The following is a 20129-nucleotide window of genomic DNA, read 5'->3' as shown; positions in this document are numbered from 1 at the left end:
GTATTTTTTTCCCACAAATATCAGAGAATCTGGGGTCAGAAATTACTTGTTTTTTCCTCAGTAGATCTGATTGGCTGATCAGCAGTGTCTCCAAGAAATGAAACGTGAGATAAGTGAAAACAACATCTCGAGGAGTTAGCTTTTCAAAGGAGGAGTGCACCAAAAAATTTATCTCAGCTCCTGGGCATCCACCTGTTCCTTTGAGAAGCCACAATTCATACCACACTTCATATGAGAAAAAGTGACCCAGAAACTAATATTCATTAGACACTCCAGCAGGCACAGTCATGGCTGATATATTCAGAGACAGTACTGAAAACCAGGACCAGGAAAAAACTAAAGGGTGGATGAGGAGGACACATAACCCCACAAAGATTCAATAAAGGGCCGGGCACGGTGGCTCACGCCTATAATCCTAGCACTTTGGGAGGCCAAGGTGGATGGAACCTGAGGCCAGGAGTTCAAGACCAGCCTGGCCATCATGGTGAAACCCCATCTTTCAAAAAAAATAATATATGAGGCCAACAATCATATGAAAAAATGCTCATCGTCACTGGTCATCAGAGAAATGCAAATCAAAACCACATTGAGATACCATCTCACGCCAGTTAGAATGGCGATCATTAAAAAATCTGGAGACAACAGATGCTGGAGAGGATGTGGAGAAAAAGGAACACTTTTACACTGTTGGTGGGACTGTAAATTAGTTCAACCATTGTGGAAGACAGTCTGGCGATTCCTCAAGGCCTTAGAAATAGAAATTCCATTTGACCCCGCAATCCCATTACTGGGTATATATCCAAAAGACTATAAATCGTTCTACAATAAGGACACATGTACACGAATGTTCATTGCAGCACTATTTACAATAGCAAAGACCTGGAATCAACCCAAATGCCCATTGATAATAGACTGGATTGGAAAAATGTGGCACATAGACACCATGGAATATTATGCAGCAATCAGAAATGATGAGTTTGTGTCGTTTGTAGGGACATGGATGAATCTGGAGAACATCATCCTCAGCAAACTGACACAAGAACAGAAAATGAAACACCACATGTTCTCACTCATAGGTGGGTGATGAAAAACGAGAACACATGGACACAGAAAGGGGAGTACTAAACACTGGGGTCTATTGGGGGGAAAAGGGGAGGGCCAGTGGGAGGGGGAGGTGGGGAGGGATAGCCTGGGGAGAAATGCCAAATGTGGGTGAAGGGGAGAAGAAAAGCAAAGCACACTGCCATGTGTGTACCTATGCAACTGTCTTGCATGCTCTGCTCATGTACCCCAAAACCTATAATCCAATAAAAAATTTAAAAAATATAAAAATAAAAAATAAAAAAATAATAATAATATATTAATTTAAAATAAATAAATAAGATTCTATAAAAAACTTTGACCCCAAAACATTCTTATAAAATCTCTATACCTAGAGAATATATATTAAAAAAAGAGACATATTTTACAATACAGTGTCATGGAATTATTCTTTGCTTTTTTCTCATGGCATATATTTACAACAGAAAATAAATCTTTTTTTTTTCTTTTGAGATGGAGTTTCACTCTTGTTACCCAGGCTGGAGTGCAATGGTGAGACCTCAGCTCACCACAACCTCTGCCTCCTGGGTTCAAGCAATTCTCCTGCCTCAGCCTCCCGAGTAGCTGGGACTACAAGTGCGTGCCACCATGCCCAGATAATTTTTGTATTTTTAGTAGAGATGGTGTTTCACCTTGTTGACCAGGATGGTCTTGATCTCTTGATCTCGTGATCCACCTGCCTCAGCCTCCCAAAGTGCTGGGATTATAGGCGTGAGCCACCGCGCCCGGCCAATAAATCTTTTTAAATGTGCCATCCAATACTTTGTCAAAAAAAGATTAAAATATGATATCAAAAATGTACACTAAAGGATAAATAGTTAATGTGAATTAGGGGCCAGGCGTGGTGGTTCATGCCTGTAATCCCAGCACTTTGGGAGGTCAAGGCAGGTAGATCACCTAAGGTCGGGGAGCTCGAGACCAGTATGACCAACATGGTGAAACCACATCTCTACTAAAACTAAAAAATTAGCTGGGTGTGGTGGCGCATGCCTGTAAACCCAGCTACTCCGGAGGCTGAGGCTGAGGCTGAAGCAAAACAATCGCTTGCACCCAGGAGGTGGAGGTACTGATGAGCCGAGATTGCGCCACTGAACAAATGGCAAGACTCCATCTCGAAAAAAAAAAAAAAGTGATTAGGGAGAAGTTGGCATTTGAGAGTCTCAGAAAAAACCTGGAAGTTTAGTATTGTACTGCGAACCAGAGTTAGGCTGGAGGAATGGGTGGTGTGGAGTAGACCTGAAATCCTGTTTGAGACACAGGTAAAAAGTGCCCGGGGAAGATCAGTTCCCTGTGGAATGTGAAAACAGGTAAGTGGCAGGCAATTAACTAGAGGTAGCTCTAGTCCCTGGATTCCTACTTTTAAAAATCCAACTCAAATGCTTTTTTTTGGAAATTACCACCTTGGGAAAAACAAAATTCAGGCTTAAGCAACGATAAACTGACAATTACATACGCTCAAGTCTTCTTAATGGAAATTAACAAACTATGTAACTGGCCGGCCCGGTGGCTCACACCTATAATCCCAGCACTTTGGGAGGCTGAGGCAGGTGGATGACCAGGTCAAGAGATTGAGACCATCCTGGTCAACATGGTGAAACCCTGTCTCTACTAAAAATACAAAAAATTAGCTGGGCATGGTGGCGTGTGCCTGTAATCCCAGCTAGTCAGGAGGCTGAGGCAGGAGAATTGCCTGAACCCAGGAGGCGGAGTTTGCGGTGAGCCGAGATCGCGCCATTGCACTCCAGCCTGGGTAATAAGAGCGAAACTCTGACTCAAAAAAAAAAAGAAAGAAAGAAACTATGTAACTGTACCTAACCAATTATTGAATTTGACCACAAACTACAACCCATAGTTGGGTGCCGCACAATTTTAGATCTATATTTTGATTAAATTCTTCAGTAGTTTTGCGGTGACTCCCATGAAGAAAAGAGAGAGGTCAGGCACGGTGGCTCATGCCTGTAATTCCGCCTTGGGAGGCCAAGGCGGGCGGATCACTTGAGATCAGGGGTTCGAGACCAGCCTGACCAACATGGTGAAACCCTGCTTCGACTAAAAATACAAAAAATTAGCCGGGCTTGCCGGCGCGCACCTGTAATACCAGCTACCCAGGAGACTAAGGCAGGAGAATTCCTTGAGCCCGGGAGGCGAAGGTTGAAGTGAGCAGAGATGAAGCCACTGCAAAACCGCCTTCTCACCGCAACCTCCACCTCCTGGGTTCAAGCAATTCTTGAACCCAGGGCAAAAACGCGAGACTCAATCTCAAAAAAAAAAAAAAAAGAAAAGAAAAGAAGAGAAACTGGGAACCCCACAGACCAAAGCTCTTTCCATTCATGAACCCGCACCCCGAGCCTGGATTCTACCCTGACAATCCTCCCATGGTCCCTACACAATCTCGGAGACGCGCACTGCAGGTGCGGAGCTGCACAGAGAGGGCTCCAGGCCTGGGCACAGACACTGCGAAAAGACAGGACGCTCGGGGTCCTGGATGTCAGCGCAGCCGCCATCTTATGGCTGAAGCGGGCTGAGGTCGCGCTGGCCAAGGATAATTTAGGGCGCAGATTGTGGAGCTGACTGTGGGGAGGCCTGGGTCCGGCCACAGCCGCTTCCCACCAGTTCCAACCAGCCCCTTCCCCTCTCTCGGGATGTCGGACAGGCACTCTCACCATTTCTAGGCTTCCAGGGGGTCCTGCCGCCTTAGCTGTGGTTCTCACAGTACCTGCAGGTGACAGGGCCAGAGGCTAGGCCTCCAGGAGCCAAGCCACCCAGCAAGAAAGACGAGACCTGAAGCTCCACTTGCAGCCGGAAACAAAGGCCCCGCCCTATCCCGGAAGCCGCCCTGTCCGCTCCAGCTGAGTGTCTGATTGGACGGTTCCACGCCCAGCGTCGCTGATTGGATAACGTTTAAAATCCCACCCTCTCAGACCCTGAGTGACAGAAGATGTGATCAGACACTGGGTGACAGTCTAGGCTTGCTGCCTTTTCAGGCAGGGCTTCCTCCCTGAGTTGAGCTAGGCCCATCCCACTGGGTATTTGCCTTTAACCTTATGTATAAAGTTATATAAGTGTATGAGTAATATGCTATATGTCTATTCACAAATGGAAAGAAGAATTTTAGTTTTACCTTCTTCTGGTCCTTGGAGCAGACAGCCCAAGATTTTAGAAAGGAGACAAAATGGCCGGGCACGGTGGATCACGAGGTCAAGAGATCGAGACCATCCTGGTCAACAAGGTGAAACTCCGTCTCTACTAAAAATACAAAATTCTCCTACTCAGGAGGCTGAGGCAGGAGAATTGGTTGAACCCAGGAGGCGGAGGTTGCAGTGAGCCGAGATCGCGCCATTGCACTCCACCCTGGGTAACAAGAGTGAAACTCCATCTCAAAAAAAAAAAAGAAGAAAAAGAAAAAGAAAGAAATAAAATATGAGCCACAAATGATTTTAAATTTTCTAGCTGCCAAACTTTAAAAAGAAACAAACAAGTGGAATTGATTGTAACAATTCAATTAATCCAATATATCATCATTTTAATACATAAGCAATATGTTATTACTAATTAAGTATATATATTTTTGGAACTAAATATTCAAAATCAACTCTGTATTTTATTCCTCTAGCAAACTGCAGTTCAGACCAGGCACATTCCAGGCACCCACACATGGCCAACAGCTGCCACAGTGAAGTACAGCTCTGATGTCAGGGGGTAGAGGGCCTGAACATTCCTTTTCTGCCACAGGTGAGGGGACAGTGCCTTCCTACCAACATCTCTCTTCAGTTATGAGTGAAAGAGATAATAGCCACAGAAAGAGCATAAGGTAGCAAGAATAAAACATCCACAGGTAGACTTGCTAAAACTTGCACTTTGAATGAAGAAACCCCCAAATAGGCTTTGTGTGAGCCACATGGCTGTTTATTCACCTGGGTGCAGGTGGGCTAAGGCCGAAAAGGGCGTTAGTGAAGGGTGGTGGGACAGGAGTTGGTTTTACAGGTTTGGGGTGGGCAGTGGAAAGTTACAGAGTAAGATCAGTTACAGTGGTGGGGGTAGGGGCAAGGAGTATACACACCATAAGTTCAGTTACGATGGCAGGTGGGGTAAGAGTAGTAAGATGAATGGTAGGGTGGGGCAGGGAGTATTCACATTATCTTAATAAGTTAAGATGGCACGGTGGAGTGGGCCATCTTAACCAGAAACTCTGCTGAGCTATTAGGGAAAATGGCAAATGCAGGTGGGGGGTAGGTGTGATCAGCAGAGGTAGGCAGGACTTTAGACTTTCTGGGTCCGGGCTTGCACATGGAGGCCTGACAAGACCACTGCTGGCCATCTGTTGCCTACCTTTCTTCCAGAAATCAGGCAGGAAACAGAAAATGCTGGGGCCACAGGAGAAGAAAACTTTACATCTTCAGATGTGACTACAGTCTTGACCTCTAATGTTTACATATGAAAAAAATATGCCAAAAGCAAATTTCCTTTGCCATTTGACCTTGGCCCTAATGCTCACACTGTGGTTATCTGTATTCCCCTGTGGTGTGGGGAACTGTGTGTGTATAAGCACCAATTACATGCATACATGTCTACATGTATTTCTGCATTGATCAACATTCTCTTACAAGACACCCAACTTGAAATCAGGGGAAAAAAACATACCTTTAGGGTACCCACTGTTAGAACGGAACTAGTAGTCAACCTGTAATTAAATCCTGGCATCCTATCTGCACTGGGTGCATGTGTTAGCTATTGCAGCATAACAAACTATCCAAAACTGATTAGTTTGTTGTACTGGAGCGAGCATAGAAAGTCAACACCAAGACAAAAGTATGCCAAATTGCAGGGTCTTTATTGCCGGCAGCCACAGAGGACTCACATCTCTCTAACCCGTGGCCCCAACCTGTGGCTGCAAAAGGAGGGTGTCAAGATGTTTTATATCTGTAAAACCACCTTGGGGGCGAGGGTGAGGGGCGGGGAGGGGGTGAGGGGCTTCAGACATTCCGAGGGCTAGTGGATTCTGTAAATCAGCTCCTGGGAGGAGATGAGGGTGAGGGGCTTCGGACATTCTGATTGTTACTTAAGTGGTTCACAGAAGTCAAGATAAGCATTAGTTTACACGTTGTCTGGGTAGGGTGGAAATTACAGACCTTAATTACTTATTACAAGTCGCAGTGGACAAGATGGCATGGGTTTGGACTGCTTGCCTGTCACATTAGGGGTTACAGAGAGCAGTTTCAACAGAAACCTGAGGTATGGTTGAAGTACGCAGTTTTATGGGGCTTTTACCATGTCACAAGCTCATAATTGAAATGGTCAGCCATTTAGGTTGGGCTCAGTGCGGCCATTCTCTTGGTCTCTGCTGACCTCCTTCAGACATATGTCATCAGCCTGACCAACATGGAGAAACTCCATCTCTAATAAAAATACAAAATTAGCCAGGCACGGTGGCATATGCCTGTAATCCCAGCTACTAGTAAAGCGGAAGCAGGAGAATCGCTTGAACCCCAGATGCAGAGGTTGCGGAAAGCCAAGATCATACCATTGCACTCCAGCCTGGGCAACAAGAGCAAGACTGTCTCAAAAAAAGAAAAAAAGCAGGGTGTGGTGGCTCACACCTGTAATCCCAGCACTTTGGGAAGCCGATGGGGTAGATTGTGAGGTCAGGAGTTCAAGACCAGCCTGGCCAACATGGTGAAACCCCACCTCTACAAAAATATCAAAAATTAGCTGGGTGTGGTGCCATGCACCTGTAATCCCAGTTACTCTGAAGGCTGAAGCAGGAGAATCACTTGAACCCAGGAGGCCGAGGCTGTGGTGGGCAGAGATCACGACATTGCACTCCAGCCTGGGCAAGACTCCATCTCAAAAAAAAAAAACAAACTCTGAGAGGTGGATATTGAGTGTCCCATTATTCCCAACAAAATTTAAATGATGGCCCAGTCTGTTCCTGTTTCTGTTTCCCTATCACTATAAAAACTAAATATAACTGGGCGCAGTGGCTCACACCTGTAATCCCAGCGCTTTGGGAGGCCAAGGTGAGCAGATCATGAGGTCAGGACTTCCAGACTAGCCCAACCAACACGGTGAAACCTCGTGTCTACTAAAAATACAAAAATTAGACATGCATGGTGGCACTCGCCTGTAGTCCCAGCTACTTGGGAGGCTAAGGCAGGAGAATCACTTGACCCAGGAGGTGGAAGTTGCAGTGAGCTGAGATTGTGACATTGCACTCCAGCCTGGGCAACAGAGGGAAACTCTGTCTCAAAAACAAAAAAAAAAACTTAAATATAGACAGATTAGAGGGATATAGAAAAGTAATAAGGGACTTTTTATAGCCGTGTTGATATTTACTTTCTCATAGCTTCTGGAACATCTACTAGATCTGCAGAAATGTAAAATAGGTTGCTAGGTGAAATATCTCTACAAGCACTGGTTTTAATTTTAAAAAGAAAGAAATTAGGTCCCAAATATATAGTCCTTTGCTCCCATTTATTTGCTCTTGGGTTTGAGAAAATTGTGAGATCCAGCTCTGAAGAGACACCAATAGTAGCCACACAGAAGTCTGATCTCCTCTAATCAGTACCATGAGAGAGAATCAGAGTGAGGCCAGACCTGAACAAACCTCAGAAGAGGGTAGAGCCAGGTAGGGCTGGGGGAGGGAGCCGGCCCTCAGCTTCTCCTTTCTATGCTGCTGGCTTATTTTCAGTTGTATCTTTTTTTTTTTTTTTTTGAGATGGAGTTTCGCTGTTGTTACCCAGACTGGAGTGCAATGGCACGATCTCGGCTCACCACAACCTCCACCTTCTGGGTTCAAGCAATTCTCCTGCCTCAGCCTCCCAAGTAGCTGGGACTACAGGCGCATGCCACCATGCCCAGCTAACTTTTGTATTTTTGGTAGAGACAAGATTTCACCTTGTTGACCAGGATGGTCTCAATCTCTTGACCTCATGATCCACCCACCTACGCCTCCCAAAGTGCTGGGATTATAGGCGTGAGCCACCGGCCCAGTTGTATCTTTTCTAAACCTGACCAAAAAGAACTTGACTCCCAGAATTTTTCCAATTTTAACAGTTTAAGCCTTATCCATATCTCTTCTGCATAATACAATAACAAGCAATATAATCAAAACATGTAGATCTTTCTAGAAAAATTATGTTAGAAACTATTCATTCTTAACAAGGAAAAAGCAATATTAATTGTAACAACTCCTCTGCCCATGGATGGCCCTTCAGGTGGTGATATCAGAACTCACAACAAGAACATAAGAGCAGTGTCCCAAATGATACCCAACTCCCTTCTTTGTTTTAATCACATTATCCCCCACTTCTTCCCCATCCCTCCAGACGGAGTTTCATTCTTGTTGCCCAGGCTAGAGTGCAACCTTGGCTCACTGCAACCTCTGCCTCCCAGGTTCAAGCACAATTCTCCTGCCTCAGCCTCTAAGTACCGGGATTATAGGCATGCACCACTACGCCTGGCTAATATTTTGTATTTTTATTAGAGACGGATCTCTCCATGTTGATCAGGCTGGTCTTGAACTCCTGACCTCAGATGATCCACCTGCCTTGGCTTCCCAAGGTGGTGGGATTACAGGCATGAGCCACCTCATCAAGCCTCTGATCACACTAGTCTTAATTCAATCATTTATTCACTGGCTCTAGAACAAAAATGTCTTGATGGTAGTGTCGATTACTGCTTCACCTGTTTTTCCTTTTTTTAAAGATGGGGTTTCACCACTATGGCCAGGCTGGTCTTGAACTCCTGACCTCAGGTAATCCACCCACCTTGGCCTCCCACAGTGCTAGGATTACAGGCATGAGCCACCGCACCCGGCTTCACCTGTTTTTCTAATGGCCAAATAAAATGGAAGCAATTTGTTTTCCTATCAGTTTGGCCCTCCAGACCTCCTACTTGTTTGTTTTTTACCCAAGTATCAGAAAACTGGAGCAGCTTCCATTTGGACACCAAATAAGGACATTCCTTCTATGAGGAAAGAAATAAGCCCTGGATTACTCATTCTTTCTCTGAGATGGGAAGAAGGTTATACTCCATCATCAGCCTGACCTCAGACTGCACAGGGTAACCCCAAATGTCTCAAAGACTCCTAGGTGCTAGTGAGAGGATCTGCAGTGGCCCTGGGCTGATGCTCCAGTAGTTATTCAAACAGTGGAGACTCAGGCTGACTCAGTGGGACCTGAATAAAAAAAGAGAACAGCCCAAGGCCAGGTGCAGTGGCTCACTTCTATAATCCCAGCACTTTGGGAGGCCAAGGTGGGTGGATCACAAGGTCAAGAGATCAAGACTATCCTGGTCAACATGGTGAAACCCCAACTCTACTAAAAACACAAAAATTAGCTGGGCATGGTGGTACACGCCTGTAGTCCCAGCTACTTGGGAGGCTGAGGCAGGAGAATTGCTTGAGCCTGGGAGGAGGAGGTTGCGGTGAGCCGAGATCATGCCATTGCATTCCAGCCAGGGTAACAAGAGCCAAACTCCATCTCAAAAAAAAGATAACAGCCCTTAATTCTCAACCCAGATCTGGTATTACCTACACCTGCTCAGTTAACTGTTGGGTACACAAATAAGAATATCCTTTTCCAGTGGCACAATTTATACATAGGAGATGGAGTTGTATTTATGGCTCTAGACAGTGGTGGCCCTGCCCTCCCTCTGCTAAGGTGCTTCTTGGTTTCTTTTTGAGAAATGGGGTTTCACCATGTTAGTCAGGCTAGTCACGAACTCCTGACCTCAAGTGATCCACCTGCCTTCGCCTCCCAAAGTGCTGGAATTACCCTACCAGATTGAGTTTACATGAGGACCCCCTCACACAATTGCAGCAGCTCTTGAACAAAATCCAAAGTCTGGCCCTGTCTTGCGAATCCCAGACAGATGTCAGCCCTTCTGTGCAGATTCTAGAAACCATTAATCTGGCTCTGTATTCTGGGTGTTACAGTGACAAGAGGAAAGCTGGAGAGAAATCCCCACAAAAGGCTGCTCTAACACATACTCAAAAACCCTAGAACATGACCTCAAAATTTGGAACACAGATTTAGAATCTGGAGAGTCAGGGAAGCAAGCTACAGGCACCCTTGGCACATTCATGGGCATTTGGGCAAGAGAATGAGTGAAATGTTTCGATTCTCAGGCCCACACAATGCAGTGTGTGAACCTGGTTGGGTTTTCAGGCCATGTGGTATTTGAATCTATTTCACATCTGAAGATGCCAGGGGCATGAAAAGGCAAAGCTGGAATTGTTGATTGCTGCCCTTTAGTTATTTTTATAGAATTCTAGTCAAATTGCACTATTAAGGATCATAGATCAGCCAGGCGTGGTAGCTCACACCTATAATCCCAGCACTTTGGGAGGCCGAGGCAGGTGGATCACAACGTCAAGAGATCAAGACCATTCTGGTCAACAAGGTGAAACCCTGTCTCTATTCAAAATACAAAAATTAGCTGGGCATGGTGGTGCGCGCCTGTAGTCCCAGCTACTCGGGAGGCTGAGGCAGGAGAATTGCTTGAAGCCAGAAGGCGGAGGTTGCGGTGACATGCCATTGCACTCCAGTCTGGGAAACAACAGCGAAACTCCGTCTCAAAAAGAAAAAAAAAAAAAAAGATCATAGATCACAAATAGGCAGAAAGACCATTCTGCCTGCAGATGTGGAGGGCAGTGTGTACTTTGCTGCACCATTGTGGGTTGTGACTGGTAGCCCAAGAGGGAAAGGTCCATACAGAGTAAAGCCTGGTGGACACATCATGTGTTCATATCTTCCCTAGTAATTATGGGCAATGTTAGAGAAATATAATTAAAAACAAAATTGGCCAGGCTCACGCCTATAATCCCAGCACTTTGGGAGGCCGAGGCGGGTGGATCACGAGGTCAGGAGATTGAGACCAACCTGGTCAACAAGGTGAAACCCTGTCTCAACTAAAAATACAAAAATTAGCTGGGCATGGTGGTGCACGCCTGTAGTCCCAGCTACTGGGGAGGCTGAGGCAGGAGAATTGCTTGAAGCCAGAAGGCGGAGGTTGCAGTGAGCCGAGATCGTGCCATTGCACTCCAGTCTGGGTAACAGCGAAACTCCATCTCAAATAAATAAATAAAAACAAAATTATCTGCAGCCTCAGAAAAACTATTCACAATGGTAGAACAGAAAGAAAACTGGCCGGACACGGTGGCTCAAGCCTGTAATCCCAGCATTTTGGGAGGCTGAGACAGGTGGATCACGAGGTCGAGAGATCGAGACCATCCTGGTCAACATGGTGAAACGCCGTCTCTACTAAAAATACAAAAAAATTAGCTGGGCATGGTGGCGCGTGCCTGTAATCCCAGCTACTCAGGAGGCTGAGGCAGGAGAACTGCCTGAACCCAGGAGGCGGAGGTTGCGGTGAGCCGAGATCGCGCCATTGCACTCCAGCCTGGGTAACAAGAGCGAAACTCCGTCTCAAAAAAAGAAAAGAAAGAAAGAAAGAAAACTGTTTCATTACACAATTAGACTAGAATGTGAGGGCATTATTGACAAACTGCTAAGAGACTGCAAAAGACACTCAATTGCAAATAGACACCATAAAATTAGTTCTCAAGTAGAAGAGCTGACAGCACCATTTGTCACACACCGAGTCGGGATTCTGCCCTGATGACCCGCCTGTAGATCCCTGAACAACAATGCAGAGCTGTCCAGAGAGCTCCAGACAGGGCGCCTCGCAGGGACAGACGCAGGGTCCCGGCTGCGGAACCAGCCTCCATCCTGCGGCGGGAGGGGCCTCGGGCGGAGCTGCGCCAGCGGGGACTCAGGTCGGCGACCCGGAAGCGGACTGTTAGGAGGCCGGTCCAGTCGGTTTCACAGCCCGCTCTCCCCTCTGGGGATGCCCTACCCCGCACACTCACCCTTTCCCAGTTTCCAGGATGCCCTGGCATCTTAGCTGTGCGTCTCCCAAGAACTGCAGATCACACGGCAACAGAAGCTGTGACAAAGTCACCAGGATATACCGAGGAGCAGGAGCGAGAGACAAAGGTCCTGCCAAGGGCCGGAAGCCACGCCCTCCTTTCCAACTGCGCGCCTGATTGGACGGTTCCCACGCGGCGCCACTGACTGGATAAAGCCCCAGACCCACCTCACCCCCACCCTCCCAGCATAACTGCATTTTAGGGACAGGAAAACCGGCTCACGTAGGCGGGGTCACAGGCCCAAGGAATTCCACATAATTGAGAAGTGAGCTGAGGCTTGAAATGCACTTGCTCCTTACCTTACCTGGATCGGCTTCAATAATGCATCTTAGTAACTACTTAAAGGTAAGAAGGAAAACACTTGGATACCTTTTTAAACAACCTTTTTAATCATTTTTATACTACAGGAAAGACCTTCATCCCATCTCTGAGCCCGTCTTTTGCCATGCCTTACCCCACTGCTGACCACATCGTGGGGTGACCATTAGAAATGGTGGGGAGGGGCCGGGTTCGGTGGCTCATGCCTGTAATCCCAGCACTTTGGGAGGCCGAGGCGGGCGGATCACCTGAGGTCAGGAGATCAAGAGCAGCCTGGCCAATATGGTGAAACCCTGTCTCTATTAAAAAAAAAAAAAAAAAAAAAAAAAAAGGACAAATTGTTAAATAAATTATAGCCTAAAGCTGCCCCCTTTTCTGTTTAATTTTGGTCACTACGTGTTTTGTACATAGTAAACTGAAACTTAACTGGATATATAAATAGGCTGTAGCCCGTTTTTGTACCAACCACAGGATTTTTTGCCAATAAAAGAGCATCAGGTGTTCAAATCATAATTAAATAAAGCAAATCTCAACCTGTAATCAGTCTGGCTGCTTCTGTACCTCACTTTCATTTTCTGCATGTCACTTTGCTTTTGCTGTCTATAAATCTGTTTTCATTATGTGGCTGTGCTGGAGTCTCTCTGAGCCTACTCTGGATCCACAGGCTGCCCAGTTTGCAAATCATTCCATGCTCAGTTGAACTCTGTTAAATTTAATTTCTCTAAAGATTTTTTTCTTTTAAAAGATTTCAATTATTTTCCTTTTTTTTTTTTTTTTTTAATAAGATGGGGTTTCACCCTGATGGCCAGGCTGATCTTGAACTTCTGACCTCAGGTGATCCACCCACCTCGGCCTTCCAAAGTGCTAGGATTACAGGCGTGAGCCACCGCACCCAGCCATTTCAATTATTTTCTTTCTCCCTCCCTTCCCTTCCTTTCCCCCCCTTCCTCCCTTCCCTTCCTTTCCTTTCTCCCTCCCTCCCCTCCCCTTCTTTCCTCTCCCCTCCCCTCCCCTTGCCTTCCCTTCCTGCCCTTCTTTCTCTCTCTTTTTTATTTTTTATTTTTTTTGAGACAGAGTTTTGCTTTTGTTACCCAGGCTGGAGTGCAATGGCCCTATCTCAGCTCACCGCAACCTCCGCCTCCTGGATTCAGGCAATTCTCCTGCCTCAGCCTCCTGAGTAGCTGGGATTACAGGCACACGCCACCATGCCCAGCTATTGTTTGGTATTTTTATTAGAGACGGGGTTTCACCATGTTAACCAGGATGTTCTCGGTCTCCTGACCTCGTGATTCACCCTCTCGGCCTCCCAAAGTGCTGGGATTACAGGCATGAGTTACTGCGCCCGGCCTTTTTAAAATTTTTATTTATTTATATATTTTGAGATGGAGTTTCGCTTATTACCCAGGCTGGAGTACAATGGCATGATCTTAGCTCACTGCAACCTCCGCCTCCTGGGTTCAGGCAATTCTGGCTCAGCCCCCTAAGTAGCTGTACAGGCACACACCACCAAGCCTGGTTAATTTTTTTTGTATTTTTTTTTTAAAGATGGGGTTTCACCATGTTGGTCAGGCTGGTCTTGAACTCCTGACCTCAGGTGATCCACCCGCCTTGGCCTCCAAAGTGCTTGGATTACAGGCGTGAGCCATCGTGCCCGGCCAGATTTCAAATATTTTCTGTGATGAAAAGCAACTAATGTGCTGTTGGGCTTTTATTTTCTAAACTCACCCCTCAGCTCTTTCCCCAAATTACTTTGTCTTTTCAAAATGCTTCTCCAATTTCTTTTCTTTTTGGGGGGGGGCGGGGACGGGGTCTCCCTTTGTCACCCCGTCTTGATTGAAGTGGTGTAACCACTCATAGCTCACTGCAACCTTGACCTTCCAGGCTCAAGCAATCCTCCGGCCTCTGCCACCTAAGTAGCTGGGACTACAGGCATGCACCACCATGGCTGGTTAATTTCTCCACTTTTGTCATGGAAACAGAATCTTACTACGTTGCTCAGGCTGCACTGGAACTCCTGAGCTCACATAAATCTCCCATCTCAAACTCCCAAAGTGCTAAAAATATAGGTGTGAGCAACCTTATACTTCTGCAATTTCCTGTGATAATTATTTCCAATGATAAAAAGTACTATATGAGCACAAATCTAAAAGGAATCCGACTTCCTCTGCAGAAGTGTCACTCTCCAGGATTTCAAGAGTCAACTGCAACTGCCACCTCCCAGGTTCAAACAATTCTCCTGCCTCAGCCTCCCGAGCAGCCAGGATTACAGGCACGTCCCACCACGCCTGGCTAATTTTTGTATTTTTAGTAGAGACAGGGTTTCACCATCATGGTCAGGATGGTCTCGATTTCCTGACCTTGTGATCTGCCTGCCTTGGCCTCCTAAAGAGCTGGGATTACAGGTGTGAGCCACAGCACCCTGTGAAAACTGACGACATTCTTTCAACCCTCTTGTATCTAAGGCCATAGCCAGGTGCTCTTACAGCTGTTTCCATCAAGATCGGGAATCTGTTTTCCAAACCCTACATCTGGCTGGCCTTATTTGCTCAGGTAAATAGAAACCTGAGAACATGATAGTGGGCTAGTCTGGGTCCTGGACTCAAATAGTCTTGACTGCCTCTGGTTTTTCTTTTAGAATGCTGCCATCTCCATGAATAATGCCCATGTTAGCCAGCTGGAAAATAAGATACCATGAAGAGAAGAAGAAAGGTGGCCCCGTTTTTTGTTTTGTTTTGTTGAGATGGAGTTTCACTGTTACCCAGGCTGGAGTGCAATGGTACGATCTCAGCTCACCACAACCTCTGCCACGTGGATTCAAGCAATTCTCCTGCCTCAGCCTCCCGAGTAGCTGGGACTACAGGTACGCATTACCATACCCAGCTAATTTTTGTATTTTTAGCAGAGACGGGGTTTCACCTTGTTGACCAGGATGGTCTCGATCTCTTGACCTCATGATCCACCTGCCTCGGCCTCCCAAAGTGCTGGGATTATAGGCGTGAGCCACCGCACCCGGCCAGTTATTTATTTTTATTTTTTAGATGAAGTCTTGCTGTCGCCCAGGCTGGAGTGCAGTGGTGTGATTTTTGGCTCAGTTACCTCTGCCTCCTGAGTTCAAGTGATTCTCTTGCTTCACCCTCCTGAGTAGCTGGGATTACAGGTGTGTGCCACCATGCCTGGCTAATTTTTGTGTTTTTAGTACAGACAGTGTTTCACCATTTGTTCAGGTTGGTCTCGAACTCCTAATCTGGTGATCCACCCACCTCAGCTTCCCAAAGTGTTGGGATTACAGCCACGAGCCACCATGCCTGGCCACCTTAGTTATTTCTACTGTGAATTCTCTGATACTTACATAGACTCAATTTTGAATTAGATATTTTTTCATACTTACATCATTCACAAAAACATATCTTAGTATGAACTCTCTGGTGTTATCTAAGTTGGAGTTTCAGAAAAAACGTTTTTTCAAATTTATTACATTTGGAGTTTTCTCCAATATAAATTCTCTGATGTTAAAGTTTCAGCAACTGTTTCAGGGTTTTCCTCTAGTACAAACATGTACAGTAAGATCTGTGATACAAATAAACAACCCTCTTTATATTTGTAATGTTTGTCAACAGAAATACACTTCTTCACTTTAAAAGCTTGTATTTTCTGAAAGATCTTGACAGTAATTGCATTTATAATGCTTTTATTAAGTACTATTGAGTAAGATGTGAGCAGGTATTAATGCCTATTCCACATCCTTTATATTTACACATTTTTTTCTCAAGTATAAATAAATGCTTTCCTGGTAATAAGGTGTGAGCATAGGTTAAAAGTTTTACCTCATTCTTCACACTTTTAAGAGTTTGTACATCTGGGCGCAGTGGCTCCCACCTGTAAGCCCAGCACTTTTGGAAACCAAGGTGGGCAGACCACAAGGTCAGGAGATTGAGACATCCTGGCCAACATGGAGAAACCCCATCTCTACTAAAAATACAAAATTAGCTGGGCAGGGTGGAGCATGCCTGTAATCCCAGCTACTCAGGAGTCTGAGGCTGCAGAATCACTTGAACCCGGGAGGTGAAGTTGCAGTGAGCTAACATTGCGCCATTGCACTCCAGCCTGGGCAACAAGAGTGAAACTCCATGTCAAAAAAAAAAAAAGAAAAAAAGAAAAGTTTGAGGTGTGTCAAAATTACTGTGACATCTTCCAGGTTTGTAGAGTTTCTCTCTATTATAAATTTTTTCTGTTTAGTATGACTTAAAAAACAGTTAAAAGCATTGCCATACCATTCACAATTGTAGGGTTTCTATCTAGTATGAATTATCTTACGTTTATTAAAAGCTGGGAATACAAAAAGGCTTTGCCATATTATTTACATTTCTAGGGTTTTTTTTTTTCAGTATGAATTCTTATGTCTTGTAAGGGTTGAGAACCAGTTAAAAACTTTGCCACGTTCTTCACATTTGTTGGGTTTCTCTCCAGTATTTATTATTTTACGTTTCATTAGAGTTGAGGCATATTTAAGAGCTTTGCCACGTTCTTCACATTTGTTGGGTTTCTCTCCAGTATTTATTATTTTACGTTTCATTAGAGTTGAGGCATATTTAAGAGCTTTGCCACGTTCTTCACATTTGTTGGGTTTCTCTCCAGTATTTATTATTTTACGTTTCATTAGAGTTGAGGCATATTTAAGAGCTTTGCCACGTTCTTCACATTGGTAGGGTTTCTCTGCAGCATAAATCATTTCATGCATAGTAAAGGTTGAGGGTCAGTTAAAAGCTTTACCATATTCTTCACACTTGTAAGGTTTCTCTCCACTATGAATTATCTTATGACTAGAAAGGTTTGAGTAGTTAAAAAGCATTGCCATTCTTTGTAAGGTTTCTCTTCAGTATGAATCATCTTATGTTGAGTAAGGCTTGAGAATGCACTAAAGGCTTCACCACATTCTTCACATTTGTAGGGCTCTTCTCCAGTATACATTTTCTTATGTTTAGTAAGGTTTGAGAACTTATTAAATGGTTTGCCACATTATTCACATTTGTAGGGTTTCTCTCCAAAATGAATTACCTTGTGACTAGTAAGATCTGATGACTAAAAGCTTTGCTGCATTTTTCACACTTGTAGGATTTGTCTCAAGTATGAATTACCTTATGAGTAGTAAGAGTTGAGGACTGCTTAACTTACGTTTAGTAAGGTTTGAAGAATGGTTAAAAGCTTTGCCACATTTTTCAAATTTGTACAGTTTCTCTCCAGTATGAATTATCTTATGTCTAGTAAGAGTTGAGGACCGGTTAAAAGCTTTGCCACACTTTTCACATTTCATATTTGTAGGGTTTCTCTCCAGTATCAATTGTCTTATGTTCAGCAAGGTGTGAAGAATTGGTAAAGGCTTTGCCACACTCTTCACATTCGTAGGGTTTCTTTTCAGTATGAATTCTCTTATGCACAGTAAGGGTTGAGGATTGGTTAAAAGCTTTGCCACATTCTTCACATTTGTAGGGTTTCTGTTCACTATGAAGTTTCTTATGACTAGTAAGGCTTGAAGACAGTTTAAAAGCCTTGCCACATTCTTCACATTTGTAACGTTTCTCTCCAATGTGAATTATCTTATGTCTAGAAAGCGCAAAGGACCGGTTAAAGGCTTTGCCACATTCTACACATTTGTAGGGTTTCTCTCCAGTATGAATTTTCTTATGTTCAGTAAGGACTGAGAAATATTTAAAAGCCTTGCCACACTCTTCACATTTGTAGGGTTTTGCACCAGTATGTATTTTCTTATGACTAGTAAGCCTTGACTGGTAAGTAAAGGGTTTGCCACATTCTTCACATTTGTAGGGTTTCTCTCCAGTATGAATTCTCTTGTGGATAATAAGATATGAGAACTGGTTAAAAGCTTTGCCACATTTTTCACACTTGTAAGCTTTCACTCTAGTATGAATGATCTTATGAGTAGTGAGAGTTGCGGACTGGTTAAAAGTTTTGCCAGATTCTTCAAATTTGTGGGATTGGTCTCTAGTATAAATCATCTTATGTCTAGTGAGGTCTGAAGAATGCTTAAAAGCTTTGCCACATTCTTCACACTTGTGTGGTTTCTCTGCAGTATGAATTATCTTATGTATAGTAAGGGCGGAGGATCAGTTAAAAGCTTTGCCACATTGTCCACACTTGAATGGTTTTGATTCACTATGAATTTTCTTATGTCTATTAAGGTTTGAAGACTGTTCAAAAGCTTTGCCACATTCTTCACATTTGTAGGGTTTCTCTCCAGTATGAACTCTCTTATGCACAGTAAGGGTTGTGGATCGGGTAAAAGCTTTGCCCCATTTTTCACACTTGTACGGTTTCACTCCAGTATGAATGATCTTATGAGTAGTGAGAGTTGTGGACTGGTTAAAAGTTTTGCCAGATTCTTAGATTTGTAGGATTGGTCTCTAGTATAAATTATCTTATGTCCAGTAAGTTCTGAAGAACGCTTAAAAGCTTTGCCACATTCTTCACACTTATACGGTTTCTCTCCAGTATGAATTTTCTTACGCACAGTAAGGGTGGAGGATCGGTTAAAAACTTTGCCACATTGTCCACACTTGAATGGTTTTGATTCACTATGAATTTTCTTATGTGTAGTAAGGTTTGAAGACTGTTTAAAGGCTTTGCCACATTCTTCACATTTGTAGGGTTTCTCGCCAGTATGAACTCTCTTATGCATAGTAAGGGTTGAGGATCAGGTAAAAGCTTTGCCACATTCTTCACACTTACATGGTTTCTCTCCAGTATGAGTTATCTTATGTTGAATTAGATGTGAAAGCATACAAAATGATTTGTCATATTCTTTACATTTGAAAGGTTTCTTTCCAGTATGTCTTATATTATGTCTACTTAAATTTGAAAATTTATGAAAGACTTCCACATATTTATCACATTGAAATGTTTTACTCTGAGAGGTTGTCACACATTGGTCAAGTCCATTATAACTTCCTTTGTGTCTGTTACACTCATCCACACTTTTACAACCTTTACTTAATTCTGAATTCTCATGTCCACATTTTCCATATCTTGTCAGTATCTCTTGTAGGAAAGAATTTTTTATGTTTTGCTTTGGCCTAAGTTCTTTGGAAAAATAACTCAAAACTGAAAGAAATAAAAATAAAAAATTATTTTATTTACTAGACTCAGATGAATATACTTTACAAATCTAATCTATATTATACAAACTACGTAAGTAAGATGGCACAGCAAAACACCACAGGTCCTAATTCCTTGCAGACAAATAAATGTAATAAAACATTCTGACCAGAATACATTTGTTAAAAAATTATAAATAAGTGTGTGCAGGGCCCCAGGTGAGCACAATGCAAAGAACTCCACAGAAGAAAAAAAGAAGTCTGTTACATTTACCCAACACAGCTCTTTCTGCTCCCCAATATAACATGATGTTTTCAGAAGTAAATTGCAAATTCCCGGTTTCTTTTTTAAAGGACAAAAAAATACTGGCACATACATCTTTCTTTCTGGTTTCTAGGGCCCTTTCCAGACACTGCTGTCTCTATTGTCTCCCATGACATAAAGTACTAAAAGAAATGGTATAATTTGGAATTACAGTTTGAGTCTGTTTAGACCAAAGGTAAGTGTTATAGCAGCAGAGAGACTGCAGCGCCACAGACAGGGAACAGGTGTAGAGAGTAATTACTATTAAGAAGAAACACTAACATATTTCTTTATTAAAAAAAAAAAACCACACACAACATTTTAGACAAGACACATTCTAAGAATATGTTTGAGAGACTTCCAAAAC

The 20129-nt window shown here is 43.9% G+C and overlaps 2 protein-coding genes and 1 pseudogene across 10 annotated transcripts in view; 1 reads left to right on the top strand and 2 right to left on the bottom strand.

Moving 5' to 3' along the window:
• LOC103788038 (uncharacterized) overlaps window positions 1-12122 on the bottom strand; it is a 36591-nt gene extending 24469 nt beyond the window's left edge. For 3 of the 8 annotated variants that reach the window (XM_078361931.1, XM_078361933.1, XM_035285470.3), the window contains exon 1: window positions 11972-12122. Coding sequence is in view for 2 of the 8 variants with exons in the window: in XM_035285470.3 (XP_035141361.1) it covers window positions 11972-12001 (30 nt within the window). In the remaining 6 variants the exon portion in view is untranslated. Of the gene's footprint in view, window positions 1-3764; window positions 3915-4222; window positions 4478-11971 lie in introns of those variants that run through there. The other 5 variants (XM_078361932.1, XM_078361934.1, XM_078361935.1 and 2 more) reach the window with 4 other exon arrangements.
• Window positions 12123-12210: 88 nt separating this feature from the next.
• Window positions 12211-20129, top strand: part of LOC128930479 (serine/threonine-protein kinase PAK 2 pseudogene) — a 28718-nt pseudogene continuing 20799 nt past the window's right edge. The window contains exons 1-2 of the transcript XR_013531310.1: window positions 12211-12376; window positions 14985-15209. The product of XR_013531310.1 is annotated as a serine/threonine-protein kinase PAK 2 pseudogene (transcript). The remainder of the gene's footprint in view (window positions 12377-14984; window positions 15210-20129) is intronic.
• LOC100409198 (uncharacterized) overlaps window positions 16021-20129 on the bottom strand; it is a 28907-nt gene continuing 24798 nt past the window's right edge. Inside the window, 2 exon segments of the mRNA XM_078362070.1 lie at window positions 16021-17768; window positions 17770-19465. Of these exon segments, the coding sequence (XP_078218196.1) occupies window positions 17481-17768; window positions 17770-18363 (882 nt within the window). The 5' untranslated portion in view covers window positions 18364-19465 and the 3' untranslated portion in view covers window positions 16021-17480.

This window comes from Callithrix jacchus, chromosome 22 (genome assembly GCF_049354715.1).
Source record: "Callithrix jacchus isolate 240 chromosome 22, calJac240_pri, whole genome shotgun sequence".
Lineage (NCBI taxonomy): Eukaryota > Metazoa > Chordata > Mammalia > Primates > Cebidae > Callithrix > Callithrix jacchus.
This window is presented reverse-complemented; position numbering and strand designations above follow the sequence as displayed.